The 27909-nt window shown below is 39.1% G+C and overlaps 8 protein-coding genes across 11 annotated transcripts; 5 read left to right on the top strand and 3 right to left on the bottom strand.

Moving 5' to 3' along the window:
* Positions 1-1694: 1694 nt before the first annotated feature.
* On the bottom strand, positions 1695-4473 carry LOC148080225 (vesicle transport protein SFT2B-like). Its single transcript, XM_087792615.1, has 8 exons — positions 4316-4473; positions 3934-4023; positions 3791-3876; positions 3646-3727; positions 3547-3582; positions 3260-3318; positions 3166-3195; positions 1695-3085 (listed from the first exon to the last, which is right to left on the bottom strand). Exons 1-8 carry the CDS (start codon positions 4382-4384, stop codon positions 3049-3051), a joined length of 489 nt encoding a protein of 162 aa, XP_087648741.1. The 5' UTR covers positions 4385-4473; the 3' UTR covers positions 1695-3048.
* Positions 4474-5345: 872 nt separating this feature from the next.
* LOC148080224 (uncharacterized) lies at positions 5346-6356 on the bottom strand. Its single transcript, XM_087792614.1, has 4 exons — positions 6093-6356; positions 5716-5955; positions 5535-5633; positions 5346-5453 (listed from the first exon to the last, which is right to left on the bottom strand). The coding sequence occupies exons 1-4, from the start codon at positions 6354-6356 to the stop codon at positions 5346-5348; spliced, it is 711 nt and encodes a 236-aa protein (XP_087648740.1).
* A 1057-nt stretch (positions 6357-7413) lies between these two features.
* Positions 7414-10647, top strand: LOC148080223 (uncharacterized). 2 transcript variants are annotated; one of them, XM_087791848.1, is made up of 9 exons: positions 7414-7524; positions 7848-8053; positions 8153-8251; positions 8325-8602; positions 8668-8714; positions 8795-8913; positions 8991-9432; positions 9562-10017; positions 10086-10647. In XM_087791848.1, exons 1-9 carry the CDS (start codon positions 7521-7523, stop codon positions 10319-10321), a joined length of 1887 nt encoding a protein of 628 aa, XP_087647974.1. In that variant the 5' UTR covers positions 7414-7520; the 3' UTR covers positions 10322-10647. The 2 variants fall into 2 exon arrangements, with proteins under 2 accessions (XP_087647974.1, XP_087647975.1); XM_087791849.1 differs by having other exon boundaries at positions 7424-7528.
* Positions 10648-10699: 52 nt separating this feature from the next.
* Positions 10700-15475, bottom strand: LOC148080222 (uncharacterized). 2 transcript variants are annotated; one of them, XM_087791851.1, is made up of 9 exons: positions 15246-15475; positions 13132-13330; positions 12924-13049; positions 12240-12472; positions 11975-12112; positions 11517-11704; positions 11359-11438; positions 11211-11294; positions 10700-11148 (listed from the first exon to the last, which is right to left on the bottom strand). In XM_087791851.1, exons 2-9 carry the CDS (start codon positions 13316-13318, stop codon positions 10994-10996), a joined length of 1191 nt encoding a protein of 396 aa, XP_087647977.1. In that variant the 5' UTR covers positions 13319-13330; positions 15246-15475; the 3' UTR covers positions 10700-10993. The 2 variants fall into 2 exon arrangements, with proteins under 2 accessions (XP_087647977.1, XP_087647976.1); XM_087791850.1 differs by having other exon boundaries at positions 10701-11148; positions 13132-13333; positions 15246-15474.
* A 351-nt stretch (positions 15476-15826) lies between these two features.
* On the top strand, positions 15827-18981 carry setdb2 (SET domain bifurcated histone lysine methyltransferase 2). 2 transcript variants are annotated; one of them, XR_015711378.1, is made up of 11 exons: positions 15827-16155; positions 16249-16362; positions 16420-16512; positions 16585-16745; positions 16825-17082; positions 17154-17479; positions 17557-17726; positions 17954-18183; positions 18246-18437; positions 18525-18608; positions 18802-18843. XR_015711378.1 is itself a non-coding variant. In XM_087792612.1 (11 exons), the coding sequence occupies exons 1-11, from the start codon at positions 16122-16124 to the stop codon at positions 18974-18976; spliced, it is 1842 nt and encodes a 613-aa protein (XP_087648738.1). In that variant the 5' UTR covers positions 15827-16121; the 3' UTR covers positions 18977-18981. The 2 variants fall into 2 exon arrangements, 1 of the variants encoding a protein (XP_087648738.1); XM_087792612.1 differs by having other exon boundaries at positions 18520-18608; positions 18802-18981.
* A 441-nt stretch (positions 18982-19422) lies between these two features.
* Positions 19423-21626, top strand: creg1 (cellular repressor of E1A-stimulated genes 1). The gene is made up of 5 exons (XM_087792611.1): positions 19423-19769; positions 20614-20733; positions 20795-20908; positions 20985-21085; positions 21162-21626. The coding sequence occupies exons 1-4, from the start codon at positions 19425-19427 to the stop codon at positions 21069-21071; spliced, it is 666 nt and encodes a 221-aa protein (XP_087648737.1). The 5' UTR covers positions 19423-19424; the 3' UTR covers positions 21072-21085; positions 21162-21626.
* A 316-nt stretch (positions 21627-21942) lies between these two features.
* cd247 (CD247 molecule) lies at positions 21943-24086 on the top strand. Its single transcript, XM_087792610.1, has 8 exons — positions 21943-22052; positions 22837-22934; positions 23191-23226; positions 23324-23371; positions 23465-23497; positions 23571-23621; positions 23720-23749; positions 23827-24086. The coding sequence occupies exons 1-8, from the start codon at positions 22007-22009 to the stop codon at positions 23890-23892; spliced, it is 408 nt and encodes a 135-aa protein (XP_087648736.1). The 5' UTR covers positions 21943-22006; the 3' UTR covers positions 23893-24086.
* A 123-nt stretch (positions 24087-24209) lies between these two features.
* On the top strand, positions 24210-27762 carry dnajc27 (DnaJ (Hsp40) homolog, subfamily C, member 27). The gene is made up of 7 exons (XM_087791846.1): positions 24210-24567; positions 25673-25755; positions 25873-25942; positions 26182-26346; positions 26418-26540; positions 26636-26796; positions 27423-27762. The coding sequence occupies exons 1-7, from the start codon at positions 24481-24483 to the stop codon at positions 27553-27555; spliced, it is 822 nt and encodes a 273-aa protein (XP_087647972.1). The 5' UTR covers positions 24210-24480; the 3' UTR covers positions 27556-27762.
* Positions 27763-27909: the final 147 nt, after the last annotated feature.

Below are 27909 nucleotides of genomic sequence, written 5' to 3'. Positions count from 1 at the left end.
GTTCAAATAAAATAATGACGTGGGAGGAAAGGTTGACCTTTCACCTCAGCACCACAATAGAACTTTGACGGACCAGGGCTCCGCTAAGCTTCTGTTTTAATTCCTCAATTGGTGGCTAAAATGTCACCTGGTCACTCACGCACGCACCAGTTATTTGATACCCAGCGCGTGTGTGTGTGTGTGTGTTTTAATCAGACAACATCTTTAACAGGATTTACTGACTTACCAGAATCCACCATGTGTGCTCTATATAATACACACAACACACACAGTTGTTCAAAGGGCTGGTCTTTGTTCTATTGAACTTGTATTTCCATGATGCTTTTGATGCAGCAATCAGATTAATTAATTATATTTATAATGAGATACAGCCCCTATTTTACCATAAAACAACCACCTGCATGATCCTTTATCCTACCTTTAAGAGGATGTATTATCTCCATGGTAACAACCTCCACCACTGCATTTGTACTTCTGGAAGCCACCTTGACCCAGAGACAACACAAGGAATAAAACAAACAGATTTGTTTTGGGCATTCGGGTCAACTTGACCATGAGATAACACCAGGGTTAATTTAAACAGAGACAACTTTTTAACCAAAATCAGGTTGAATTTAGTGTGACTTAGGGGCCATTTGTGGCCCTTGACCTGCGTTCTTCTATTTCTGGTTTATTCTTACAATGTAGTATAGAGCAACTACTGTGTTGATTTAAGTGTGTCTTAAATAGATCTTTGACCTCTATTGTACTCATCAGTATGTGTCTGTTTGAACAAAACTCTCTTTTATTTGAAATATTTATGATATAAGTATATAGTATTGTATAATAAGTATAATGTTTTTTTTAAAAAACACTAAAAAACTTTTTTTTCCTGGAGCTAAAATCTAATTTACCAGAACCATTCCCACTCTGCTGTGATTGGTCAAGCATCAAGGTTTGTCACTGCGCACTATCAATCCTGGAAGTCTCCAACACCAAGGGACTCATTGTATAAACAAAGCGAGGCATGATTACAGCTGGCTGGAGGAGGAGTGAAGCCATTATTACGTCATAATGGACTCTGCTCTCGGAACCTCTTGTTCACCGAGATTTCAGACGGGTAAGAACTTTATAAAGTAATAAGTTCAAAACATAGTCATGATGAGGAATCATGCATCTTGGAGATGAAGACTTCAATGTTTGAAACATTTGAGTGAGTCAGGAGAGTTGGGTTTTAGTTGACCTTTAATGACAAATGTTATACTTTTGATTTGAAAATGTGTTGTATGTATGCATGTTCTATTTCACACGATATTTGTTCCTTTTCTCCCTTTTTATTTTATTTTCCTAACACCTTTTTTGAATGATTTAAATGATAATTTGAAACATATGCTTTTGAAAGCTATAGGTATTGTATGCAGTAGCAGTTTATATATATACTGTATATATATATATATATATTATTTTATTGACATCGTTTTTGCTCAGTGAAAACGTTAGTTAGAATGAATGTTAATTAAAAATTAATGCATAATGGACGTTAATTTATTTTTACCAACAGAAACATTTTTAAAGTGTGAGTTCAACCGCATCAATGGTTGCCCAATTTCTCTTCTAATAATTATTAAGATTGTCATTGAAAATAAAAAACTTCTATTTAAACAATATTTCTGTAAATGAAAACTCAATAACAGGTTGTTTTTTTAAATCTTTATCAACAGTGTTAATGAAAAACATCAATCAAGAAAATATATCAGTAAATTCCCTGCTTTACATTCATTTACTTATAAGATCAATTGCTCATTATTTAATCTTTGTATTCCATTTACATTCTAAAATGACATTATTAAGGAAATCAGTCACATTTATCAAACAAGATACACATAAAATATAAGTAGTAACTTTTTACCATCATGATTAAAAAAGGTACATAATGCAAAAGTATCACCGTAACTAAATCGTTTAGAGGTCATCAATATGAAAGACAACATTTTCTTGCAGAGTTTGTACACATTCAGGGGAAAACAACACAGATTTTAAAATAAAAATGCATATTCTTCCATTTTACATTCTAAACTAGCAATAACAAAACTGTCCCAACATGTTATTATGATGTGAATATAAAGTCATGTCAGTGAGTGAGTTGTTTTTAATAGTTTAGCCTTCATTAAAATGGAAAGTTTGAATTGGTCAACCATACTGAAGACAACAGATTATTCTTGACCTAATAATGCTCCAGTAACAACTAATAATGTAACATTTTTTAAAGTGTTCAAACGTCAATGGAGAAAGAAGTGTTTGAAAATTGGACCCATAAACATCAGAGGTGAAAAAGAACAAATTGCCATTTTCTGTCTTTTCAGTGTCAGTTTCAGTTAATGTCTATAACAATCCTCACAGAGCTTATATCTCAGTTCATAGAAAAAAAAACATCCATACGTTTCAACGTAAACGTATGAAAGAAATCAATGTGGAGATCAGGTGCTAGCTTGCCTGGGAAGCTAAGAACTGGCAATGATGTGGATTCTTGTCGAATCACAGAATCCTGACCATCTGTTGATCAATTCAATACATTATTAAGTTTCCCGACGTTAAAATACATATATTTATAATTTCAAAAATTGTGTGTGAAAAGAAAATGTAGATGTTCTCTAAAGGCATCAACCAGTTAAGAGGTCGAGAAGTCGGAAGTTTAGAACTCACGCCAGACCAAGGTTTGGGAAATAAAATTAAAACAGATAAGGTCCCTTTAACTCAATTTTTGGATTAAATATGAGATATTTTAGTAACTGAAATTATCTTTTCCGCTGCAGCGTTAAATAAATAAACAAAACAAATACATGCAAAAAACTATGTTGTTCATGGAAGTAAGAGGTGTGTCACTGGCTCTGTGTTCAGAGGGGCTTTCCAGTGTGTTCCCTTTTTACCTACCTCTAATGCAGAATTGATCATGAATAAATAAAGTTTTGTTTTGAAATGAAAAGACATTAATCTGCAAACAAAAAAGTCCATGAAATGCCATGACAGGATTACTTTCTCATTGCCCACTGGTCTGTTGACGAAGCACTTTCAGCAGCAAATGGAAAACATCTTGATGATTCCATCTCTAAAACACACAAACATACACACAGTTAGAATGTTACATGTATGATGTTGTACATCTATGTGAATGGTACGTGCTCTTACCTTACGAATGGAACATACGAGAGGCCGTACCTGCAGAGACAAGGAAGTGTGATCAATTGTTTTTGTTAAATTAGTTTGTATAAAAGAGTGTTACCATGTAAAGGCCAGACACTGCAAGATACAGAAGAGAAGTGCGAGGGCATTATTCTTCCACTAGAAAGACAAAGATCAAACAGTTAGAACGACAGTTTTTAATTATGTAATATGTGAAGAACAGCCTCGAGTGTTCTCTTCTTTGAACCTGGAAACTTAATTAACATGAGCAAACATCTGTGTTTGCACTTTGTTTCATATTCGCATTATTTTCACGGGCAACATTATTGTTATATGTTATAACAACAGATTCCAATGAATAAAATACATGACAGAAGAGAATCTCACCCATAGAGCGGCACACAGCGTCAACACCAGACATGTCTGAGAACACACGTCCAATTCCATCAGTCCCAACTAACATTAGTGCAAAAGTCATGTTCTCACCATCATGACAGCGACGGAAATAGCTCTATCAGGAGCACACATGGATCTGATCTGTCTGCACGGTCCAACCAGAAACATCATGCTATTGTACATATGAAAATGACTGTTAAATATAATCATCTGTATTATTCATTGGTACTTTTACCTTCCAAAAGATAAGATGTTGCCCACACTATATGTGACGGCAAACACAGCCACCCCGACCCGTGGGATCCACAGCAGAGCTGTTCCCTGACAAAGACAAAGTTACTAAAGATAAAAACAAACAACAAACTCCACATGACTTACCACAATAGAGCAGACAGCACCCAGCAGAAAACAAAATAGAAACCCCTTCACTCTTGTTCCACAGGAGAGAGTGCTGGCCTCACTGGCTCGCTGCAATAAATCACCCTTTTTTTAAATGACAGTTTGTCTGCAACACCGTTATTTAAGAAATATCATTAAAACTCTTCAACATCAGTTAAAGAAGGATCATTTACAAACATATGGTATCTGATAAACACACTTTAATAATGGAAATGCAGACACACTGATAACGTTGTACCCTGAATGTTCATGATGAGTAAAAAGTTCAAAGTGTGACGACTTTAAATATACTTTTCGTATCTTTTTTAGCAAAGTGCTAAGTAGGCTAATGTTAACACTAACGGACTGCGTGTGACGTCACCTCAACGATCCCACTGACATCCGAGTTCGCGCCGTCCGAGCCGCTGAGAACGCGCTTTAGTTTATCCATTAGGCTTTCGACTTTTTCTCTTCACAAACGAACGTAACTGGATTCGCCGTACACGCACCTGTTGCTGATCCAGGTGAAGGATCTGCCACCGTCAGGTGTGGTACTTCCGGCTGCAGTACCATTTCCGAACAGACATTGAACAGGTGGAGCTGTTTCCACCCACGATGACTTCGTGTTTAAAGAACCAGAGCTGAGAAACTGTTTTTTTAAATTGTTTATTGCAGCCTCAGCTTCTCCAGTACATCGTATATTTATATACAATATACTACATATAAAATACAGTCAAAGGGTTGCTCTTTAATGTCTTCTTAGCAATTTTCCATCTACTCATGAGTAATTTAAAAAAAAAAACTTGTACTAAATATGTTGTTGAACACCTGTGGATTGGCTTCTTGGTAGCCATTATAAATGGGGCACTCAATCTTTAGAGGTCAATCCAATAATACTTACTTGAATATTTAGTTATAATTCAAACCTAAATGCTATGTTTGGTCACTTCAGTGATGAAGTTTGAAAGTCCTGATATGGGAAGTTATAAGGAGGTCTGTCAACTGAAATGTCACCAATGTGTGATTCTGTAGCTCTGTGTTTGTTTGGTGTTGAGCACCCAATATCCTTCTAGTACCAGTGGTAGCATAGTACATATGTTACTAAAGGCAGCAGTATGTAGATATCTGCAAGATAGTAGATTAACAAGTGCAAAAAAATCAAGTGTAGAGATGGTATTGTACAGTACTGCATTGGTTGGTACATTACGTAACAATTGTCTTTTTTTCAAACCAACATTTGCCTTCATCACACACAGACGCCCGCACACACAAACACCCACACATACACACAAACACACATCCACACAATGAGGTTACTCTGGTAAGGTTTGGCCATATCTCAAAGAAAAAAGTCCTTGATCTTCTTCCTTGCTGATGACAAATCACGATGTTACTGGCATCCACCGATGAGCTCAAGGAACTTTGACTCTTGTGGCACTCCAGTAGAGCGGCTGGGGCATGAAGACCTGGACCTGACATGTAGGACATGACTGCTTCTTCCACAGCCACTCTTCAATACACTGCAAGATAATATAAAGTAAAATATTGTTTTAAAATTCAGCATGATTATGCGATGTGCACCCCTGAAGATGGAACTTTACCTCCTTGTGGAATGTATGTGAACACTGAAGCTCTCTGGCTCCACCAGTTCCTCTATTGAGGTCATCGTGACAAATCATACAAATACTATCAGCATCACTCTGCAAATGAAACACATGCAGCTTATGTATGGTTGAAGGAAAACAGAGGAGGATCAGTACTTCTGAAGTCATCTACACTCACCAGTGACATTACGTTGCGTCTCCTAAATTGGGATTGGACGCTCCTTTTCTCTGGAGCAACCACTTCAGGGATAGATGGGATTAGAGAGGATTTTCTTTCAGGAGCTGGAGTGGGCATGCTATCATCCTGGGGTGGAGGCATGAGGCGACGGGAGGAGGAGCGACGCAGCAGAACTTTAGCTGTCACCGGTACACAGGTGGTTGTGTGGAGCCGAGACAACTGCATTTCTGACAAAGTTGCCTGGACAGTATCGCATGACAAAGTTGAATGCATTTCATTGTAAAAAATAGTTTGTTGTCTAATGTTAAATTTCTATGTTAACTGACAAGATGTGGCAGGACTTAAGTAATTTCTATTTTTTTTTTTTGATTACTTACCGGACAAGGCAGTGACGCCCGACGACCAACTCTCATCTGTTGTGGTGTTTGCGTGTGTTCCGCGTTCTTTGGTATTTCGCTGTCCTCCTCTTCCCCCTGACTCTTCTGAGTGCTACGGTACTGATTCATCCAAGTGTCGAAGATTCTTGCATCTTCTTCCTCATCTTCTCCTTCTTCCTCTTCATTGTCTTCCTCTTCATCCTCCTTCTTTAGCCTTAAAGAGGAGAGATTGTCTGTAAATAAACCGTCTTCTTCATAATCCATCTGGACTCCACCGACAATATTATTCCTGTTGGCAGGTCACGACAGCAAACAAGTAAAGATGCTAACAAATAAACAAGTGAAGGTTCAGGTCTCCTGGTGTCAGTGTCCCACTCTGAGCCTGTACAGTTTGCTAATCAGATGAGATTACCTTCAGCTTAGCTGGTTTACTGGCTGTCTGGGTAAGTCACTCCTTCTCCATGACAACAAAAAAGCGTTATTCACACAAAACTTGTTCTATGACAACGGCAAATATCACCTGATTGAAATAAAAGAGACGGAAATCCTTTTTCATTTTATAATTAATGTTTTACTAATGTAAATTGTTGTTGAAGTTGCATTATTGTATTTGAACAAACAATATAAGCAGATATTAATAGATTTGTATGGTATATCATTTTTTGGAAATTGTTTACTCATCTTGATGAGTATGCACTGCACATTTAAACCACTATATGTCCATAAAAGCTAATTATAGCTAAACAATAAAAAGTGATATAAGAGCGGAGGCTTTCTGCTTATTTCCACTGGCCTCAGCACTTAAGCAGTAGGTTAAGGTCTCATAGACCCACAGAAGGAATTCTCTAAACTTCCCAGTACTACCAATAACATAAGTATTGTCGAAGTGTAATGGTAAGTATCTGTACTTTCACAGTGATACATATCTTCAGTGTGTTCAGAGTGTTACAAACCGCTACCTTTATACATTTTAATTAATCATAATGCTACTGTTTGCCACATACAATGACAGAGAGAGCCGAATTTGATAATTGAATTGAATTTGCCGGATTGAATAATTTGACTGATATTCAACAAATCGATCAAAGAGGTTATTTTGAAAGTGAAGGTGGTAAGACTTTTTAAGTAGCTTTTATTTTAACAGTCATGAAAACGTTCGTCATCCTGAAAATCATCATCAATAAATTTAAATCATAATGGTTTCAATTAATCCATATACAACGAGACGATCGCTGTGTAGTTATTTCCCCACATTGTCAATTTATTTACGGCGTAGATTAAAAAGGGGAAGTGACGTCATCGTTTTCTGTATCCGGTGTCATGGCGGTTAAGGCGCTTGTAAACAGTTGCTGCTAGCTCCCGATGCTAAATATATATCGGCACATAAGTGCAGTGGTTAACAATAAATCGGACACTTAATCCCTAGAAATGGGTTCGTGAGTACATGTTATTGGCTTGTTTCAACAAAACTGTTGCAAATAATGATCAGTTGTTTTGCAGCTACCCTAACTTTTTTCTCCCAACTGAACAATTGAATAACTGTGTCACATGTTAAAAACTAAAATAAATAAGCTATCATTCAACCATTTGTATGTACCTCAAATACATTACGATTTTACAGTATTAAGAACTTACTATGGTTTTGAGGACATAGGGTTATTTATAAGGCGGTTGATTCAAGGATTTAATATTTAATTGTAACCTCGAATGTGTCTCAAAAGGTTATTCTCACATGACATTTCCATTACATTCCAGCACAGACCACACCGTCCTTACCTGTCCTTCGTCTCCTTGTCCCTCCTCTGCGGCTGCTCACAGCAGCAATATGGCAAATTGTGCAACAGAAACGGGTGAATAACTATAGGATGCTGGAGGATTTCATCGTTCTTATAACAGAAGCAATCCCTGAGCTGTTAACAGAAACCGAGAAGAGCCTTCTCTTTCTAGCATTAAAAGCAAAGGTGAGTGTCATCTGACAAACGAAGATTTTGTGTCTACTTTTGCATCTCCTTTTATTGTTTATTAACATTTAAATTCAACATATTTTCTTACTCATTCAGGATGTCTCTGACCCAACTGTGGATGCAGCCATAAAGAACCTGTTATCTGACTTCCTTCGTCGGTTTGAGCAGCTTTTTCCTGTCCCTGGCTTTGCAAAAGTGAGTTAACAGAAGGCTCATGTATTTATTTTCATCACTGCTGCCTGCTAATATGAAATCCTTCACGTTTTAGACGGGTGTATGGCTTGAGGATGTCTTGGATGAGTGTCTTGAAGGGCCCGAGCCTGAAAACTTGAAGCTGCTGTTGACAAATAAGATTTGTCGTGTAAATCAAGTACCCTCATCCAAAGTTGACTCGGAGGTAGAGAAGCTCCTCCGGACTCGGCTGAATGGAGCAGACTCTTACACCCAAACAGTTGGAACAACCCAGGATCCTGAAAGACTGGAAGAAGTGGAGGAGGTTCCTATTGAGCCAGTGGTAGTTCACCAGAGACAAACTTGTTCAGAGCGGTAAGTAATGCTTTTAACACAATCTCAACTCTTTCTGTGTAAAAATATTTGATGTATTTTCTAAGGGGAGGAAGACAATCTGAAGTTTTCTGCAATGAAGAGTCCAAAGATGGTATGTTCATGCAGCTTTCATTATTTCTTGTGAATAAATAATTTCAAGACTTGAGTCTCCACCTTGATCTTTTTCTAAAGTCGACCAAATGGAGGAGTCTTCAACTGAGGTCACTGCCCTGAACTGCATTTCCACTAATTCCCAGCGTGTGGCACACAGATGTCCTCAGTGTGGAAAATGCTTTATATATAGATCACAGGTGACATGAGCTCCTCTGACCCTACATGTGTTTGGATCTTGTATAATATTTGAATCTGATTCTCGTTCCTTTTCCAGGTAATCCGACACCTTCGCACTAACAGGTCGTGTGGCTCTTCTGTAGCCTCAGCCCCCAAAAGCAGCAGAAACCAGAAGGACCGAACTTCACTCATACCATGCGCCACCAATAGCCACGGCTGCTTTCAATGCAATTTGGTGTTTGACAGCGAGGGGGCTCTCCGGTCTCATCGGCGCAGCCACCGCCCGGTCTACCCCTGTGAGGTCTGTGGGGCAGAGTTTCAGCTACGGTCAAGCCTGATGAATCACAGCCAAAAGCATCACAGGGATGGTGCCGCTCATCAGGGGGCAGAATCTCCCCAGAAGCAACGTGAACACAGCTGCAGCGTCTGTCAACAGACCTTTAGCTCACAGGCCCAGTTGCTGCGGCACCTACAGGCACACGCAGTGGAGGGCAGCACACCACGATATGACTGCCGCTACTGTGACCTGAGCTTCTCTGGTGAGACCTACACTGATGACTTAATATTACAGTTTTACACTTTTGCTCATTTACACTTTAATACAATCTTTGTAAACCATTATCGCTCAACAAGAATAATAATAATGACATCACCGGTGTCGTCCACAGGTGTAACGCTGCTACGTATTCACCAGAGAAGCCATGCTAAGCGCTCGTACCAATGTGACGTATGCAAGAAGAAATATGGTTCGCTCAGTAGCTTAAAGGTGCATCGTGTTAGCCACGCCCCTGACAGCCACTTTCTGTGCGCTCAGTGCGGCCGGCGCTTCAAAACAATCCATGGGCTCGAGGGACATGCCCGCACGCACCGTGGCGAGCGACCACACTGCTGCCCCTACTGCCCAAAAAGCTTCACCGCAATCGCCAGCCTCAATGTTCACATGCGCTGTCACACGGGAGAGCGGCCGTATGTGTGCGACGTGTGTGGCAAGGGCTGGCCGTCTGGTGGCGACCTGCAGAAGCACATGAGAACACACACTGGTGAACGGCCTTACACCTGCCAGGACTGTGGCAAATCTTTCTCCATTTCCAGTCATCTGACAGAGCATCAACGCATCCATACTGGTGAGCAAAGCGATCGATTAAAAAAAAACTCATCTGTCGAGGTCGCTTAACTGTATTTCCTGTTCCAGGAGAGAAGCCTTTTACATGCACGGAATGCGGCAAGCATCTGCGCAGGAAGTTTGACCTGAAGAACCACATGCTGACTCACCAACGCAATCGCCCCTACGCTTGTTCTATCTGCAGTAAGAGCTACACACGCAAGACTCACCTCAGTAGACACGTACTGAGTCATTGTGCGAAGACGAGTGAGCCGGAGGGGGAGGTGAGGCCGACCCCGGGAGAAGGAGTTACAAACAATAAATGACCACTGGAAACAATCGTCTTTTTGGAAGAAACACCTGCTGATTGTCACATGCCGAACATTGATTTATTAACAGAATTTTGCCAACTAAACTCAACAATGATCACATTTTGTATGTGAAATGTGTATTCACCTCCTGCTGGCTCAAGTGTATAGTTTGTCATCCAGTGTCCATTACAATGTCTGTGCCCCAGATGATTCACAGTTCATTGACCTCTGCAATTGACTGAAGGCGCTACCAAGTCGTCTATATGAATATAATTTTTTCTATTGTGCAAAATCACAAACTATATAAAATACAATAACTAATTTTCGCAAAAAAAAAGAAATCCCTGTGACTTTTTTTCAAAAACTTTATTTCCATGATGTCAAACATTTCCAAGTACTTCAGGTAGCTGTATTAATATGGAGGGAATTCAATAACATTAGACTTAAAGCACAGAGTTTAAGAACACATAGAATTGCACTGTCAAGGGTTTTGTATGGTTTGTTAACTTTTACTTTGACTAGACATGTGTTTCACAGGCATGTTGTGGGTCTGTGCATTCACTTAAAAAAACAGGAAAGTACAGTACTGGAAAGTACAGATCAAGAAATATAATATAAATTGAAAACATTCTAGGTCCAGTATCTTAAGTGGTCTGTAGGGCAAATGTCAAGTTCCACCACAGTCGGTCAAAGTTTAGTTGATTGCTCCCTCATAATTTCTGGTATGAATTCCTTTGCGTCTCTCAGTTCGTCTTTCCATCTCCGAGGTATAAAGGTCCCCTTGTAGGACCCACCCGCACACAGAAGGGCACCAAGTCCAGAGCCCCTGTTGCAGTTCTCACCTGGATATAAGCAAAAGGTTTCTGTTGCAACGGCCGCTTGTCAACTCTGTGCTCATCAATACCTCCGCAGTTGGTGTTAACCAGGATTCCTGCCACAGGGTCGTCGTGGAATTCATAAGCCAAGTAGAACAAACTGGACAGCGCTCCTGTTGGAAGATATATGGTCAGAAAGAATTCAGTCATTGATGCAAGATTAACCTCTCGTCTTACCTTCAAAGTAGCAGGCCAGGCCGAGACTGTTAACGGCACTCTGGTGTACTCGCAACGCTTCTGGAGATGACCGAGGAAACCTTAAAAATATAATTTAGAGTTGTTTATTAGATCCGTAATCATCAAAAAATAACCCAAAGTTAATTTCCAACACTGACTTGGCAGCACGGCGGCTGAAGCTTCGACACGTGTCCCAAACACCAAGTTCCTTCAGAGCATGCTCTGCCTCCTGCCGCACACTGGCCCCTCCGAGGACCGCCTGCAACGCCCTGGTGTAAAGGGCCACTAGGTCAGAGACTTTGGGATGCGGGTGTGTTAGCTTCCCAAACTCCACAGCTGCAGACACCTGAACAATAGAATTATGAAAAATCCACTCATTATGAACAGGAAAAAACAGTTGGTACACACCGATTTAACCTCATATTCTGGCTAAATATAAAACCACAATATATCAGCGTGCAAGTTTGGACGTGACCGTGTCATAGCTTGGTCAATTATTTTATTTATCAGTGTGAATAGAGCCATACGATTAGTTGTAACATTAAAGTGTGTCTTATTATCCCTTAGCATCAACTCATTGCAATAAAAAGGTACCTATAGGTAAAACATTTCTTACAATTTGCTCCTCATTGGCTGAAGCTGAGAGCAAGGCAAAGGGGAGGATTGTGGGTAGGCAGCCAATCGCATTCAGCTGCGAATCAGGAACGGTGGAGGAAAAGGCCAGACTAGAGCGTTGCTCAGCAAACTGTAGCACCTGGACACACACACACCACAAACTTAAATCTTGGTCAGAGTGGTGGTTTACAGAAAAAACACTTGACGATATAAAGGCTACTTTTAACATTTTTAAACCGAGGAAATTTGAATACAAGGAGTCCAACCTCCAAGTCTGTGGTCGGTCGCGTGTCCTGCCAGTCCGAGAAGAAAGATCTGTGGAAAGACTCTGCGTAGGTGTCGTTGTGAGAGCCTGGTGTGGTCATAAAAGTCACATAGTCGACCAACACAGCACCGCGAGCCTCTGGCCTGGACATGTCCGTGAAGCCACCATTCACCAGCGTGCGAGCGGCTTGCAGAGCACAGAGAACGTTCAGGGTATTTTCACCGGCTTGCAAACCTAGAAGAAGACATTCGTCGAGTTACTACAATCTTATTGTTACTGTTAGGGCACAGAATGATGCGCACTGAGGTGACTTACTTTATTCTGAAACATTTGATTATCAACTTGGGATCTTTTTAACTGAACAATGTCATTTTGTCTGATAATTTGCTTCTTTAAAAGTAATGTTAGTCGCAGTAATCACATAAAAACGTGCTTACAACCACCACAATTTTGAAAGTATTTCAAACAATACTGAAAGAACAGTGTAGTGGGTTGAATCCAGCAAATGTATAAACAACAAGTTGTAAATTACAGTATTTTCCGAGTTTAATTTTTGCTGTAAATTGAAATTGTCTTCCCTGGCAAATTGAAAATTACCCATTTATCTGCACCTTTGGAAAACAGACGGAACGCTGGTCAGGGTAACTTGACCCTCTACAGAGAAGCGTTTGAAGACTTTGGTTACCATGGTGATAATGGGTGGAGCCCCCGGCCTGCTTCCAGAGATGGAGTTTGTCATGAAGAATGACGCTTCCTACGACCTCCTGTCTAGATTTGGATTTGGATACCCAGGCAGTGCGACCGCTCCCAGCTGTGGCATGGATCAGAACAAACCATCACTATACAGAGATTTTTGATTGTGAGTTTACAGTCTGTCTGCAAATGCAAGTTACCTGTGTTGGACAACTTCAGGATGCTGCTTGGATGTGATTCTGGTGGATTCTCAAATTTAGCTATGGGTCCACCGAAGTCACGAGTGATGTTACGGACATCGTAATACCAGTGGGCGGGCATGGACATGGCATCTGCAGCACACATTCCCCATAGAGCTTCTTTGATTGCCAGTCGCACTTGTGCCATGATTCCTTCCTGCTGCTGGAGACATAGTTTCAACGTTTCACTATCTTTTCTTAGATATACTTTAACAAATGTGTCATCTCAGGGTCATGTTGACCTAGGGCCTGAAAACAAATGTTTTTGAGTTATCCCTTGAGTTGCCTCTGGGTTAAGGTGAACAACCTCCGTCACTGCATATGTATTTATTGAAGCCAGGGAGGTTCACATTAACCCAGAGGCAACTCAGGTGATAACTCAAACACATTTGTTTTCAAGCCCCAGATCCCCATGACCCTGAGATAACACAAGGGTTAAAATACAGAGCACCATGCACAATAATAAATGCTCACAATAAAATGTACTACATAACAAAACAGGATTAACACAGATGAAAGACAAATGGCCTCAAAATGTTGAGTGGAAAGATAATTTAAACTGTATTAAAGAAAAAATAAATGTATGTTTCATTCAGTGTGTGTTGATTTGAAGAAGAAAAGTGCATTATGGTTGTGTGTGTGTAAGTTAGACATGGCATCCCAAATTCTTTCAGCACTGGAGTCCTTTACCAAGTGAAGTACAGAAGTGCAGTTCTTTACAGTTGCCTTAACAACTGATGTATCTCCCACCTTTCCAAAACTGTTAACTGTTGTGTTATCTCAGTGTGGTCAAGGTGACCCGGAGGCCCGAAAAACAAATGTGTTTGAGGTATCCCTTGTGTTCTCACTAGGTCAAGGTGAACGACCTCCAACACTGCATATGTATTTTTGGAAGCCAGGGAGGTCGTTCCAAACCAGCTAACTTCATGCTGAAACACATTTAATGAAACACCCTCACTGTTTGATAAAAACAAGAATAAACTTACCTTATATATAATATCACCCAAACACAGATTCTCTTTCATCCAAAACCTTCAATATTTCTTTTACACCTCTAAGGCAGGGGTCTCCAAACCGGTCCTCAAAGGGCCGGGGTGGTGCAGGTTTTTCTTCCAACCGATCAAGCATGTACAGTTTAACCAATGAGGTTTCAGCTTAAACAAGCAACACCAGACTGTCAATCAACTGATTACACTCTGAAGACTCCTGATTGGGTTAAGGGGGGGGCTCTTTATTGGTTGGAACAAAAACCTGCACCACCCCGGCCCTTTGAGGACCGGTTTGGAGACCCCTGCTCTAAAGTATGTCAGGTTTTTTTTGCATGTACAAGGACTAGATGTATACAATGTTTCTTCAAAGCTAATATCCAGTGGGAATTTGTTTATGGAAAAAGACTGTAAAGTAAGTAATTTATATTTGTAAATCTCATTTCACAGACCAGGTTCACAAAGCGCTTAAACAAGAGAACAATACACAGTTAAAAAATACATACAAATTAAAACCTTTAAGAGACAACACAGTGACAAACGTAAATAATTAAGAAAAAGCCTGCACAAATTAAAAATTGACATAGGACATGCTGCAGGTCTGCAAAAACATTGTCATCCACTATTATGTGGATTTATATATGTACAAGTGTATAGATAGATTTATTTATTTTTATTATTTGACTACACACAACTTAACCAAAATAATAATAATGTAACATACATATTAAACTGCTGCTCACTTTGAATGTAGCCTATTTGTCATTCAGAATGCATGGGGCTTACGATTGTAGAAGAAAAAACTAAACTCAAGGCAATTTCGAAACGAAGAGCACGGGTTCCCGAACGGCCACCAGAGGCGCTATTTTAAATTATTTCAAACAAACTCTCAATAGACTGTATATTATATATATATATCGTAAATATTTACCGGTTTCAATTACCCGCCTGAATGTATAGTTTGATTCAATTTCAAACGAGCGCTACATATTATATATAATTGGACATTGGTTTTATTGTTTTATATAAATTCACTCACTGTCAACCGCTTTTAGTTGTTCAATGAATCAATGCACAAATGAAACTTACCCGCTAATCTTGCAACACCGTGAAGCTGCCGGTCGAGTCCTTCCACCTCCTTGTTGACTTTTATAACCATTATTTCAGTGTGACGTAACAACCGTAACAGCGTTGTTACCAAACCTCACCGGTGTATGCGTCTCCTCTCTCGCGGTATTATGCTCTCGCGTGGACGCGCAAAGGCACCCCGTTAAGCATTTAATGAACGTTTTTCTCTTTTTTTTTTTAAATGCACCCGAAATAAAATTGTAAAGTTAAATCATAATATAATTTATTTAAATTATTTCCATTTTCAGGGAGGAGATGAATACAATAGTTTCCCTAGGACCCATAAGTTGGTTAAAGTTTTTCCTCAGCTTTGTCTTGCAGGTGCGCCCATTTACCTCTCGATATCTGATCCATACAGAAACAAATGCCCCATACCAATCCATCATTAATATGTTCCATTCGTTTGACATTTTATCACTTCTACCTGGTTTAAAATAAAAAGTAATCGCGACATTTTCATCTGAACTGTGGTCGCAGACAAATCCCCAGGGAAAATCCATAATGTCAAACCTACGGTGGCTAGCGTGTTCAATGAACTCGAAACAAAACAATAGAACTTGAGCGGTCACGTTTCTAACCAAAAATTAACGATAAGCAGATTTAACTTTAGTTTTCTATTTTCAATCGGCAAGAAGCTTCATTTGTCCATAGCTGCAGAAAGTATTCGAGCTTCGCCTGTGACATGTAAGGTGGCATGTATAAGAAAATGAATTCACTTTAATTAAATAGTTTTGTTTTTATAAACCACTGTTTTATCTTTTGTGGCTTGAGCGACGGTCTCTACTCTATCGTTGTTGTTTCGCACCTTGGCTAGCACTACTAAATATCGTTAGCTCAATGGAGGATGCTCGTCTGAATGCCCGAGATGTCGGTGAGTTTGAATCATTACATGTTCTTCCATTTTACTTTTTTTCATAGTTTTGAATCTTGTATCTCTTTGGTTCTGATTCTGTTTTTCTCTCAGAGCGAGCTAGGGCTTATTGGGCCGAGGAAGACGTGGACCGTGTTTTCAGTACAATCCTGGTCCACCTTGAGTACCTCAAGACCGCGCTTAAGAGCGGAAACGCTTCAGACAGAGGTGAGTGAAATGCGGGTCTCTGTGTTTCATATCTGACTATGATTCTGTTTGGTTTAGAACTGGTCCAGGGTCTGAGGTTGCTCGACTGTCTGGACTGGACCATCATGAAATCCTCAACGCCAGAGGTAGCTGAAGTCGGGATTGGATCAGGTAAGTCTCCTCCCGCAATGTTAAGATGTTTCTTGTCTGCAGGTAACAACTCATGTGCATTACATTTTTCAGATGAGTCTAATGGTACAGACCAACATGTCCAATCTTCATGCTCTCCTGAGCCTGCACCTCAATCCCACACAGCGGAGTCATCTACTTGCAGAAAAGTGTCATCCACCAGTCCAGGGCAGCTGCTGCATCTGCTGCATTACAAACCTCATAGCTGTAGTCGGGTACAAATGACTTCTGAGATACACGCTAGCCAGTTTATTAAGGCTAACAATCTAATGTTGTTTTGATCTGATTCAACAGGTTTGCATACCATCCCTACCCAAAATATCCCAATTTCCTCCACAATTCTGGAGCCAGAACCCGCTCAAAGTCCCACTTCTCTGTGGCTTCCTGAGAGTGAATGCAGCTCTCTTGAAGAGAGAGGTAGATGACAATGAAATGGGGCTTTCAGAAAAAGAGGAGTCCATTCTTTATGTGTCGCCGTGTGGGAAAAGCTTGCTGGACTTTGATGAAATATTGAGCTTCCTGCTGGACACAAGCAGCTATGACATCATGCAGGTCTATTGAGAATCTCACATTATATGTAGACTTGATATACTCTGCAATGCTTTTTGTTTTTCTTCTCCCAGGTGGATTACTTTAGTTTTAACGCAGCCGTACATCTGGATACTTCCATAACATCAGCTCCCCGGCGGCCAGAGTTGGACATAAGTCGTGGCTTGGAGCCAACACCTGTGGATCTCTGTATCGGGCCTGAAAATGTGAGACCCAGTGACTTCCGTTACAGGAAGGAGCGTTGGCCACACGGCTGCTTTTTGAGCCGCAACTCCCTCTTTAAAGCATGCTGTGACTGCACTGATGGCTGCAGTAACACTGAGCACTGTGCCTGTGTAGCCATGAACATCGGTGGTGCACACTACACCCACCAGAGACTAACGGAGCCAATCTCATCTGGGTTAGTTGCTAGACACTGGAATATATAATCTTTGATGTAATTGTTTTGTTAATTGATGGGGGTTCTTATCTCCACAGAATATTTGAGTGTGGCCCGTGGTGTGGCTGTGATCGTGCTCGCTGTCAGAACAGGGTCGTTCAAAGGGGCATCAGGATTCGCCTCCAGATCTTTCAGACGGAGCGCTGTGGTTGGGGAGTGCGTTGTCTTGATGATTTGGATGAGGGTACATTTGTGTGCATCTATGCAGGTGATTTCTGGGAACCCGTTGTTTAAAATTGTAAACATTCTTAAGACCAGCCTTAGATGTCTTAAAGTCTAATTGGAGCAACATATACAATCTTTTTATTGGGTCAGGTAATACTACAGCAAGCAGAGACATTTTTTTTTCTCACATTATTGATCTATTGAGCTTTGTATCTTTTATGCCTGATAATTTAGATTCACGACCAGTTGAGAGCCTGTTTCTGTGTCCAGGTGTGATGATGAGGAAGACTCAGATACTTGCTGAGTTGCCACCACCAAAACTGACAAGAGCAGATCTTCCATCTGATGATGAAGTGGAGGTTGTGACTGAGTGGTTGGCGCCTCCCGTACTGGAAGGAAGGAGCAAAGTTTTGGACACAAACGGGCATGGTTCGAAGCCATTGCATGTTCCTGTTATTCAAGGACCCGCAGACGCCAATTTAGGCCTGAACTCTGATATGGTAAACCCTTTTTCATTTGATTTGTTCAGAATTAACAACACTTTTCTTTATGCCTGGAGTAGATCCAAACAGTGGTGGTAGGAGCTCCTCCTTCATCATTACAAGAGCGGGTATTTGAGAAGGTGCCAGCAAAGAAGGTTGCTGTTGGAAGAGTGGAAGTGAACGGTGAGAGGAGCTTGAAGAGGCATCAGACGAGTGAGAACGTATATGTTCTTGATGCTAGCAAGGAGGGGAACGTGAGCCGGTTCTTCAATGTAAGATCACCTACATAATTTGATTTTCAACCAGTAACGGGTTTGAGTTTATCGGCTATTAAAATCTGAATCCATCCTGCAGCACAGCTGTGAGCCCAACATGTTCACCCAGAGTGTCTACACAGACTCCCACGAGCCCAAATACCCTAATATTGCCTTCTTCACTAGCAGGTAAGACTGACTCTTACTACTGCAGGAAGTATTCTACTGGGATGGAAAGTTTCCTCTGATGATCTCTGTGTCTTTGAGGTGTTTTTAAATTGTTAATATATGAAGTTGGTGTACCAAATGGTATCAATATCAGATGTAATACTTCCTTATTTGGACTAAGACTGTTTTGTGTTGGATTTCTGTGTTGCATTAGGGTGGTGAAGGCTGGAACTGAGCTTACCTGGAACTACTCCCTCAGTTCTTCAATGCCATCGCTGGATGTTCCATGTTTGTGTAGCAGCAACAGTTGCTGTGGACATTTTACCATTGATGAAAGTTTACATGAAACTTGTGACGTGAATGATCCCGGTGTAATAAAAACGTTGTAACTCTCTTTGATGAAACCTAAGTTTTATTTTAAAAGCTGTACAACTTATATAAGCTACCATTACCGTTTGGTGCAATTTGTGGCTGTGATCAGTTACTTGGTTTAGTTTTTGTTTTTTTATACAATGAATGTAAACAATTCCAAAACGTTTGGAATAAGCCCTATTAAATAAGATTTGATATTAAAGGCTATATTTGTCTAAACGGTGAGATGTGTCATTACACAACAAACTAAACTAATGTTTCAATGAGAGAACCATATATTTAAGACATTTAAAGAAGTTATATTTTAGAAACAAAATACCTATGTAACATGATAAACGTTATTAGATTTAATATGAAATACTTAAAAGAAAAATTCGGTGCTGCATGGAGCAAGTTGTGCGACCGCCCCTTTATTTTGGAAATCTCACTACCGGAAGTGCCAATGTTGTTGTTCCTCTTTTACTTATGAGACCTACGATCAGAAGTTTCACACTTACAGCTTCTAACCTCAACATGGGTGTTTACCGGGCTGCCGTGCGTGTGCTGGCCCTCTGTCTCCTCGGGACTGCAGTATTATCAGATTTTTCTGATGGTCTTCATGTGCCGCCGCACGACCAGGTCGCCCGGGTCGCTCGCTTCATCGCGCATCAGGTGGACTGGGGCTCCTTGGCAACGATCTCCAGTCGTCCACCGGTGGTGGGACAACCTTTCTCCAATGTCTTCTCGCTCAGTGATGGACCCCCCGGCAGCAGCTCCGGGGTGCCCTACATGTACCTGACCCGCATGGAGATCTCCGTCCAGGACTTGATGGTAACTTCACACAAGAACATTTTGAAGTTACTCGTTATTCTGCCATGAAGTATTAAACATAATGATACTGATTTATCAACTTTTACTTGAATGAATTAACACATTTAATTACATGTATTCAATATACAACTCTACAACTGTATGTGACTATTTCTATATGCAAACGAAAGAAAATAATAGCATAATAGAGCAAAGAAACAACAAAAAAACAAACATAGTTCGAAAAAGTCGTATAAAAGTTTTTAATATCATACCCCTTGTTATCTAATATTATTCTAGTTCGTTATTACTGCTACTAAGATATACATATAAACGCGAAATATATAAACACCCATATCAAAATACAACAGATATACATACATGTCTAGTTATATGAGTATAATTATACTACATACATAACCTTATCAAATGTAATATATAAGAAAATATATATATAAGATAAAAAGAAAAAAAAATTTTTATTTGAAGGCGCCTTTCTGGACACTCAAGGTCACTGATAGTATAATATAAATGCATGTACTAAGAAGATATCCATATACATACTTAATATATACAAATACATATGACATAATTATCCCCAGAAATATGTACCGACTTCTATTTTTGACTGTTTAATGGTCTATTTCTGCAACGTTTTTGTAATCAGATAAGTCATGACTCAGCAGGCTTACAAAAGAGTGACTCAGCATTTTTCAGTTAAAGCCTCAGTCATGGGACGATAAGAGTTACGAGAAAGTGTTTTATTTCTGAGAATTTTGTAGCGGAGTTACGACCATTGGCTATAACCTCCTGCTCATAAAATAATTATTGTCGATTTACTGGATGCTGATGATGTTTTTTCCAGGTGAACCCACAGGCCTCTCTCTCCATGTCTCTGGCTCAGACTGACTATTGTCGGCAACAAGGTTACGACCCTCAGAGTCCCCTGTGCTGTCACGTTATATTGTCTGGCTCCGTCGTAGAGGTAAACATTTCAGGCACAAACATGTACCCACAAATAAGTCTGACTCGTGTCTCCACAACAGATCAATGCGACCGAGGCAGAGTTTGCCAAGAAGGCTTTGTTCAGTCGACATCCTGAGATGATTGATTGGCCCACAGATCACAGCTGGTTCTTCAGCAAGTTCAACATCACACAGGTTGATCGACAGCACCTTCATTTGCCAAAGCGCTTTGACCCATCAGATTGATCTCATCATTCCATTTGTGCAACAGGTTTGGGTGCTGGATTATTTTGGGGGAGTGAAGACGGTGAGTCCAGAAGAATACTTCCAGGCAACACCGTTCAGGAGGCACCACTGATGAAACCTTTGCAGGTAACTGTACAGTACAATCAATGAAGAGGACTCTCACAACGTAAATCTTTATTTATATTACTTCTTTTCTTTGCAGAGTTTATGATGCTCCGAGATGGAGAATTGTTTTTTGAAAAACAGTGTTAGCTTAACAATCTATTATTCAAAGTTGCTGTGTGAGGTTCGTGAATTCAGCAGGATTAAGTCAGAATAAAAAGAGATAATTGAAGTAAAATATTTTTTGCGTTTAGAATAAACATGGATCACTTGTGACACAAAAAGGTGCAAAAGACAGAGATGTTCCTGAATATATTTTAAATAATTGTCATGTATTGTTATACAATTTAATATTTAAAATCACCAGCTATGGGTTTGTCTCTGGTTCAAAAACAAATTATATTTTTCCTGACTCAAATGAGGATTGTATATAAAAGTTTTCTGAGCTGATGCTTGCAAATGTTTGATGCCTTTTGAAATATGTTGTGTGCTCAACTTGTTCAAATGTAATGATTGTAAAAAATCTGTAAATACATTGAAATAAGGAATAAAGAGGATTATTACATGTTGGTTTCATGGTACTTTGATAAACCTGGAGAGAAGTTGGAATTGATCTGATGCAACAACAAAGTTGAATGTTGTAGTATATGACAAGGTCCCAAACTACGTGCGACAAATAGAATCGTCATGTGAAATCAAACGACATTCTTTAGATATTATTTCTTATAACAAATCTATTCATCACACACAGATGCTAAATTTATTTCCTTCAAAATGTGGGCTTTTTCTTGTATAATTGTGTAAAGATACCAACCATGCAGTTTATCTCAAAGTGACACAAACTCAACTTCAACCAGTGGATAGAAAGAGAGAGAAGCTCCGCCTCCTCTTCCTGTTGCAGTTGCAGGTGCATCTGTCTCTCCATCCTGTGGCAGGAAACTGAAAATGAAGCTGCTTGTCGCTCTTCTCGTCTTATTTCCACAAAATGCAGGTCAGATATACTTTTGTTCATAAGTGCTTTAATCATCTAAAAAGTAAAAATGGATGGTTCAATAGGCTTTATAATACTGTTATTTATATGTCGACGAGTTAAGACGGAAACACTTCCTCTCCGCTTTGTATTCACATTTTAATTTTCAATGTGAAAAACAGTTAAAATAATAAACATTTGAGTTACACCAGCCAAAGTCAAAGTTGTAGCATTGCTTTGTTGTTTTTTCTTACCACGTAATAAAAAATAAACAAACAAGATACATGTTTTTAGTTTTCTTTAGACCATTAAGCCTGTGCTACACAAAAATACAAAAACACAAAGGTGCCCGTAGCGCAGTTGTTTAATTTAATTTAAATTCTAATTCTAAATTGACATTGTTGTTTTGTATTGACACATTTGGATTGTTCAGGAAGTCATTTTGTGGTCGGAAACTTCTGCTCTTCTTTACACCTAAACAAGCACTGGAAACATTCACAACTAAAAGTGTTGAAATGAGAGATTTAAAACCAACACAAAAATACGTGTAGACATCAATCATTTCCTAGATTTATTGAACTGCCTAATACAGTAGAATTAATGCTACAATGAATACATATATTTGTAACATCAAATGCATCGTCAATATCTGAATTGGATAAGATAAAAGCTTTAGTGGTTTTTGATTTTAATATCCAAAAAAAATGTTCACAATGATATATTGTTAATAAGACACTAGAAATAGTTGTTTTTAATGTGTAATCACTAATCACTCAATACTATTTTTATGATCTGACCCCCGCAGACGCCCTCACTCTGGACGACCCCATTTTGTGTTTCCTCCTGGACGGAGTCCTGGGAATCTATGGACTTGTTGTTACTGGAATGTTACTCAAGGAGAAGGTAGATAACCTCGGCGCAGTTTTAAGAGTTATGGAATTCAAGACTTTTTAAACTATGAGAAACCACCAAGTTATTAAATTACTTATAATAGAATTCCAATAAAAAAATGTTCAAGAAGGTACAGGAGGTACTTTTAGAGGATACATGGGGTCTTTCATCAGAGGTACCATTGAACTGTGTTATCATGCTTAATTGATGTTGTTGAATTATCTTCAAGTCATAAAATGAATAAAATAACGTGTGTTTATTATTCTAGTTCTTTAATAAAGGGAACAAGACCGTAACCACTGGTGTAAGTGTTGCTTTTGCATAAAACATTACATATAAGGAAGATTCTAAGATGAACAATAATTCATTCATTCATTTTTTTAATTTGTTTTTTTTTCAAGGTTGATAACCAATATCAAGATGCAGATGCCAGTGCCCAGAAAAGACAAGTATGTTATTCATTTATTTGTTAGTAGAAATTAATTTGATCATGCTACAAGTAGCGAGTTTTCTATCGTTACTTTTCTTTGTTGTTTTATCAGAAACGCCAGAGGAGGAACGATGAAACGTACATGGTAACTTCACAAACTTGCTTTTGCACGACCAACAGATTTCATTAATGTGCTGATGAGTTGGTCATGTTTTCAGGGTCTTCAAGATCGCCATGAGGAATACAAGGAACTTGAAATCCGACCAAATGTGAGTCTTTGAATTTGATTTGGAAGACACTGTATAGAATCATAAACATGGTACAAAAAAGGTTCTACCTTTCAAATGTGTTACAATTTCATTTCTAGCGACAAAGGAGAGACAATCAAATTTATCAGGTGAGTTCAATAACATTTTATAATAGGTGATTCTAATGATGCCAAAACAGTTCTAATTAGGTTTCTGCTCTTTTCAGGGGCTCAGCGGCGCCTCTAGAGACGAATACGAGGAACTGCGCCGCAAAAATCCTCATTCTCCTTGATCCCATCAACACAAGCAGAAGAAACCAAACCCAATGTTATAACAGAGACGCTTCTCTTTCATTCATGGTGTTACTCCTGTAAAATGTTTTTTTTCTTATTTTTTTCTAAACAAACTGGATTCTTGTAGCTGTTACTCAATACTGGGTTTCTATAATAAAGTACATTTTTTATTTTATAAAATATATTATTGGAAGCAGTTTGTGACTACTTTGTTTCAGTGTAATGAATGTGTATTCTTTTATAAATAATCCTCCGCTGTCTTATTTTGAAAGGGCGGAGGTGTTTTGGGTTTAGCTCTGGCTACTAGCCTCTCAGCCTCTCAGCCTCTGCGCCTGGTGTTATCGAGCGAGGATCGCTTCTGTGGTGCTTTACAGCAGCTCCACACGCCAAAACGGATTTTCAGATTTAAAATTAATGAGGTGAAATAAGGAAAATCGTCTTTTTTTTACGGTGATGACGTTCTATTTATACGGTCAACTGGCGTAGTGTTTACCATTTAGCATCACCAGCTGTTCCGCTAACAACAACAACACCTGCAGCCGCGCTTCGCCATTTATCTCTGAATAACAAGACGAATCCACGTCAAAATGGAGGCAACAGTGCCGAAGAGACGAGACAACAAGAAGTCTTTACGAGTCAAAGTCATAAGCCTCGGAAACGCAGAAGTTGGAAAGGTAGGATCATTCTTATTCCAATTGAAATCTCAGTCATACCTCTTCTTCAGTGATGCTTTTCGTCTCAATAGAATGTATACTATGGTCCATTAGAGTTCCTGCAGATAGAACATAGACATATTTTTATGTTTATTAACACAGACTCACTAAGAATACCATACCCATCAGTGAATGACAAAACTGTGTAAATGTAATCCTATTAAGATAGAAAAAAAAACATTACTTTCTGTCAACGCATTATTTGAATGAAGGGCCTTGTTCCAAAAGGACACTCTCATTATTATTATTATTATAGATCAAGAAGTGTTATACAATATTGAACATGCAAATCAAGACAAAAAAATATATTAAGAATATTCTAAAACAACTCATTCAGTTTATACTATGTACTTTTCCACATTTTGCAGATAAAGATTGTGCTTAATACATAGATTTAAAGTGAGAATTATAATCTACTGTTAAAAAAAACGTAATTTTCAGTATGATTATATATGATTGTAGGTAAAATTGGCCTGTTATTGTGGTTCGTAAGTTTCATAATAAACTGTTGACTCTTACTGTGTCCCTCTGCAGCTGATGTGAAAACAATGTCATGTTCAATTTCCACAACCACCCATGTATTAGTTTCAATGGCCTAAATTGAGCCATACAGTTCGGTCAAGAGATTCAAACTTAAATAATCAGAAAAAAAAACTTGTATTGCCAGTGTCGTAAACACAACTCTGGCATTTGTTGTGGTTGCATTACAACACATAAAAATGAATTAATATGAATGAAATAAAAATAAAATATTACATTAAACAAAACATAAACTTTATACTTTAAAATAAAATAAGATGCATTACCATACAATTGCAGATAAAGGAAGAATTAATCAAAATGATTTAAAATACATTAAATTTAATTCAACTATAATCATGATCAGGACAGCAGATGGGTAGAAAGAGATCTGAACTGGGATGTTCTGGTCCGTATCGATCATATTCAGCCAAGTTAACAAGGGAGCCAACTCCATCATGAATGTGTTTATTGTGTCATGAAAGTGTCGTCATGTCACTCTGCTAAACAAGCACTCTCACTTGTGTGTCTTGTGTTTCGGTTTCAGAGCTGCATCATCAAGCGCTATTGTGAAAAGAGGTTTGTTCCTAAATATCTGGCCACTATCGGCATCGACTACGGAGTCACCAAGTGAGTTTCATGATGTTAAGATTTGATTGTGATTTTTTAAAAAAGCCCCTCTGCCTTTGTCCTCATAATATGCAGGCAATGAAAACATGAATAAAGTAAATTATCATTTGTCCTCAGGGTTCAAGTTAGAGACAGAGAGATGAAGGTGAATATCTTTGACATGGCTGGACATCCCTTCTTCTATGAGGTGAGATTATTTTATTCATATTTTTGATTTATCTTCTGTATCATTGTTAAGTAATGTATGTAACCAGGGAAAGGAATTGAAAACTACCACAAGCTATACATTCTTTATGCATCAACTGCAAACTTGTATTGTAATGATGTTGACTGCATCATCCTTGACAAATAAATAAATAAGATAATTGTATCATAATATTATTAGTGGCAGTGGCCATCAGATGGCAATGTTGTGTATCTCAACAGGTACGCAATGAGTTCTACAAAGACAGTCAGGGGGTGCTGTTGGTCTATGACGTCGGTGTTCGAGAAAGTTTCGAGTCTCTGGATGGCTGGCTGGGCGAGATGAAGCAGGAGAGTGGCTCCACATCCAACATGGAGAACATTGTTTTCATCGTCTGCGCCAACAAGGTCTTTGCGAAGGAGCAAGATATCCGTCATTGTTTCATACTACTGAACCAAACTCTGATCTGGGTTCCCAGGTGGACTTGACCAAGAGGCGCATTGTAGATGAAGGGGAAGGGCGTCTCTGGGCAGAGTCTCGGGGCTTTCACTATTTTGAGACGTCGGCACAGAGCGGGGAGGGAATCAATGAAATGTTTCAGGTGAGAAGGAAGTTTCATAGAATACACACACGTCTGTCGTTGATCCAACAGACAAAAGTGAGTCTCTGCTGCACTCACTGAGCTTCTGATCACAGGCCTTCTTCTCGGCCATCACTGACATGTGCGACAATGGTGGAAAGCGTCCAGTATCAGAAGTCAATGTGGGCTTTACTAAAGAACAGGCCGACACCATAAGACGCATCCGTAGTAGTAAGGACTCCTGGGACATGCTGGGAGTCAAACCGGGGGCAACCAGGTGAGTGAGTGATGTGTATGAATGGTGTTTCGGTGTAATTAAGTTATATTGCTCTGATTTTTCACCTTTTCGACTGGTGTGTACTTTTTACAATAATTGTCCATGCTGGCCATAAGGGGGCACCATTATCAATAACACAGAATGTATCCTCGTGGAAATAACAGCTACATGACAGTCTACTGACTCCTTCAAGAAACATCTTAAGACATTTTTATTTGTTCAGGCTTTTCCTGGATTTTCCCAGACTACTGTGTTGGTCCCGGTTTTATCTTGATCTTTTAAGATCTTTTTTATTGAGGTTTTTTTTTGTTTGTTTAAATGCTATGTGACCCTGGTCTGGAAAAGCGCTCTATAAATATAAATTACTTACTTACTTAGATCCTGTCTCACTATGGAGAGGTTATGATTCAATCCTTCCATTGTAATGAGTCATTTAATTTAATCATCGCTGATTGTTGCGTCTGAAAACAAGTTTTAAATAACAAGGATTAATAGAGTGGCAGTAGGGCCTCCACTGACATGGTAGTAAGATCAATGCTTCTAAAAAATATGATTTACAACAAGGTATGTTTCCTTTAATTTCTTCTTTTGCACAAATGTTGACATTTGTTTCTTTCTGGTTCCAGGGAGGAAGTAAACAAGGCATATCGAAAGTTGGCAGTATTATTGCACCCAGACAAGTGTGTCGCACCTGGCAGTGAAGATGCATTTAAGGCTGTTGTAAACGCTCGAACCTCATTGTTGAAAAACATCAAGTGAACGTCTGTGTTTTATAACGACTCCTGACTCACGACAAATCACAGTCACTCAGAAAATGTTGCAGCTGATGATCATTGAAGATGTCACGGATGCATGTTTGTTAAAATGTTAATTCTATTCAATTACACCTTCAAATCTTTCTGTTATTTAAATATTTATCAGAGAAAATGTGTATTTATTTATTGTGCAAATAAAATACATTTCCCATCATGTTGTTAAATGTTTAAAACAATTATTTTTCATCATGTAAAACATAACTTTGGTTGATGTACATTTAATAATATATATTTTTTTTCTCTCTCTTTGTGATGGAAGGATATGAAATTCCCTGTTGTTTAAGAGATAAGTTATACA

Source organism: Callionymus lyra, chromosome 5 (assembly GCF_982586985.1).
Source record: "Callionymus lyra chromosome 5, fCalLyr1.hap1.1, whole genome shotgun sequence".
Taxonomy (NCBI): domain Eukaryota; kingdom Metazoa; phylum Chordata; class Actinopteri; order Syngnathiformes; family Callionymidae; genus Callionymus; species Callionymus lyra.
This window is presented reverse-complemented; position numbering and strand designations above follow the sequence as displayed.

Excerpts from the sequence above, each read along its gene's own strand:
- LOC148080225 (XM_087792615.1), bottom strand. The coding sequence starts at position 4,384 with ATGGATAAACTAAAGCGCGTTCTCAGCGGCTCGGACGGCGCGAACTCG. Across the intron at positions 4,024-4,315 it reads ATGTCAGTGGGATCGTTGAG|CGAGCCAGTGAGGCCAGCAC; the intron begins GTGACGTCACAC and ends GATTTATTGCAG. Across the intron at positions 3,086-3,165 it reads TCGTATGTTCCATTCGTAAG|AGATGGAATCATCAAGATGT; the intron begins GTAAGAGCACGT and ends TGTGTGTTTTAG.
- LOC148080224 (XM_087792614.1), bottom strand. The coding sequence starts at position 6,356 with ATGGATTATGAAGAAGACGGTTTATTTACAGACAATCTCTCCTCTTTA. Across the intron at positions 5,956-6,092 it reads GGGCGTCACTGCCTTGTCCG|GCAACTTTGTCAGAAATGCA; the intron begins GTAAGTAATCAA and ends GATACTGTCCAG. Across the intron at positions 5,454-5,534 it reads CACATACATTCCACAAGGAG|TGTATTGAAGAGTGGCTGTG; the intron begins GTAAAGTTCCAT and ends ATTATCTTGCAG.
- LOC148080223 (XM_087791848.1), top strand. Across the intron at positions 8,914-8,990 it reads GCTTTATATATAGATCACAG|GTAATCCGACACCTTCGCAC; the intron begins GTGACATGAGCT and ends TTCCTTTTCCAG. Across the intron at positions 10,018-10,085 it reads GCATCAACGCATCCATACTG|GAGAGAAGCCTTTTACATGC; the intron begins GTGAGCAAAGCG and ends TTCCTGTTCCAG.
- LOC148080222 (XM_087791851.1), bottom strand. The coding sequence starts at position 13,318 with ATGGCACAAGTGCGACTGGCAATCAAAGAAGCTCTATGGGGAATGTGT. Across the intron at positions 12,113-12,239 it reads GACCGACCACAGACTTGGAG|GTGCTACAGTTTGCTGAGCA; the intron begins GTTGGACTCCTT and ends GTGTGTGTCCAG. Across the intron at positions 11,439-11,516 it reads TTCAGCCGCCGTGCTGCCAA|GTTTCCTCGGTCATCTCCAG; the intron begins GTCAGTGTTGGA and ends TATATTTTTAAG.
- setdb2 (XM_087792612.1), top strand. The coding sequence starts at position 16,122 with ATGGAGGATGCTCGTCTGAATGCCCGAGATGTCG. Across the intron at positions 16,156-16,248 it reads TCTGAATGCCCGAGATGTCG|AGCGAGCTAGGGCTTATTGG; the intron begins GTGAGTTTGAAT and ends TTTTTCTCTCAG. Across the intron at positions 18,184-18,245 it reads TAGGCCTGAACTCTGATATG|ATCCAAACAGTGGTGGTAGG; the intron begins GTAAACCCTTTT and ends TGCCTGGAGTAG.
- creg1 (XM_087792611.1), top strand. The coding sequence starts at position 19,425 with ATGAGACCTACGATCAGAAGTTTCACACTTACAGCTTCTAACCTCAAC. Across the intron at positions 20,734-20,794 it reads TGTCTGGCTCCGTCGTAGAG|ATCAATGCGACCGAGGCAGA; the intron begins GTAAACATTTCA and ends TCTCCACAACAG. Across the intron at positions 20,909-20,984 it reads GCAAGTTCAACATCACACAG|GTTTGGGTGCTGGATTATTT; the intron begins GTTGATCGACAG and ends TTTGTGCAACAG.
- cd247 (XM_087792610.1), top strand. The coding sequence starts at position 22,007 with ATGAAGCTGCTTGTCGCTCTTCTCGTCTTATTTCCACAAAATGCAG. Across the intron at positions 22,053-22,836 it reads CTTATTTCCACAAAATGCAG|ACGCCCTCACTCTGGACGAC; the intron begins GTCAGATATACT and ends TGACCCCCGCAG. Across the intron at positions 23,372-23,464 it reads CCAGTGCCCAGAAAAGACAA|AAACGCCAGAGGAGGAACGA; the intron begins GTATGTTATTCA and ends TTGTTTTATCAG.
- dnajc27 (XM_087791846.1), top strand. The coding sequence starts at position 24,481 with ATGGAGGCAACAGTGCCGAAGAGACGAGACAACAAGAAGTCTTTACGA. Across the intron at positions 24,568-25,672 it reads GAAACGCAGAAGTTGGAAAG|AGCTGCATCATCAAGCGCTA; the intron begins GTAGGATCATTC and ends TTTCGGTTTCAG. Across the intron at positions 25,756-25,872 it reads ATCGACTACGGAGTCACCAA|GGTTCAAGTTAGAGACAGAG; the intron begins GTGAGTTTCATG and ends ATTTGTCCTCAG.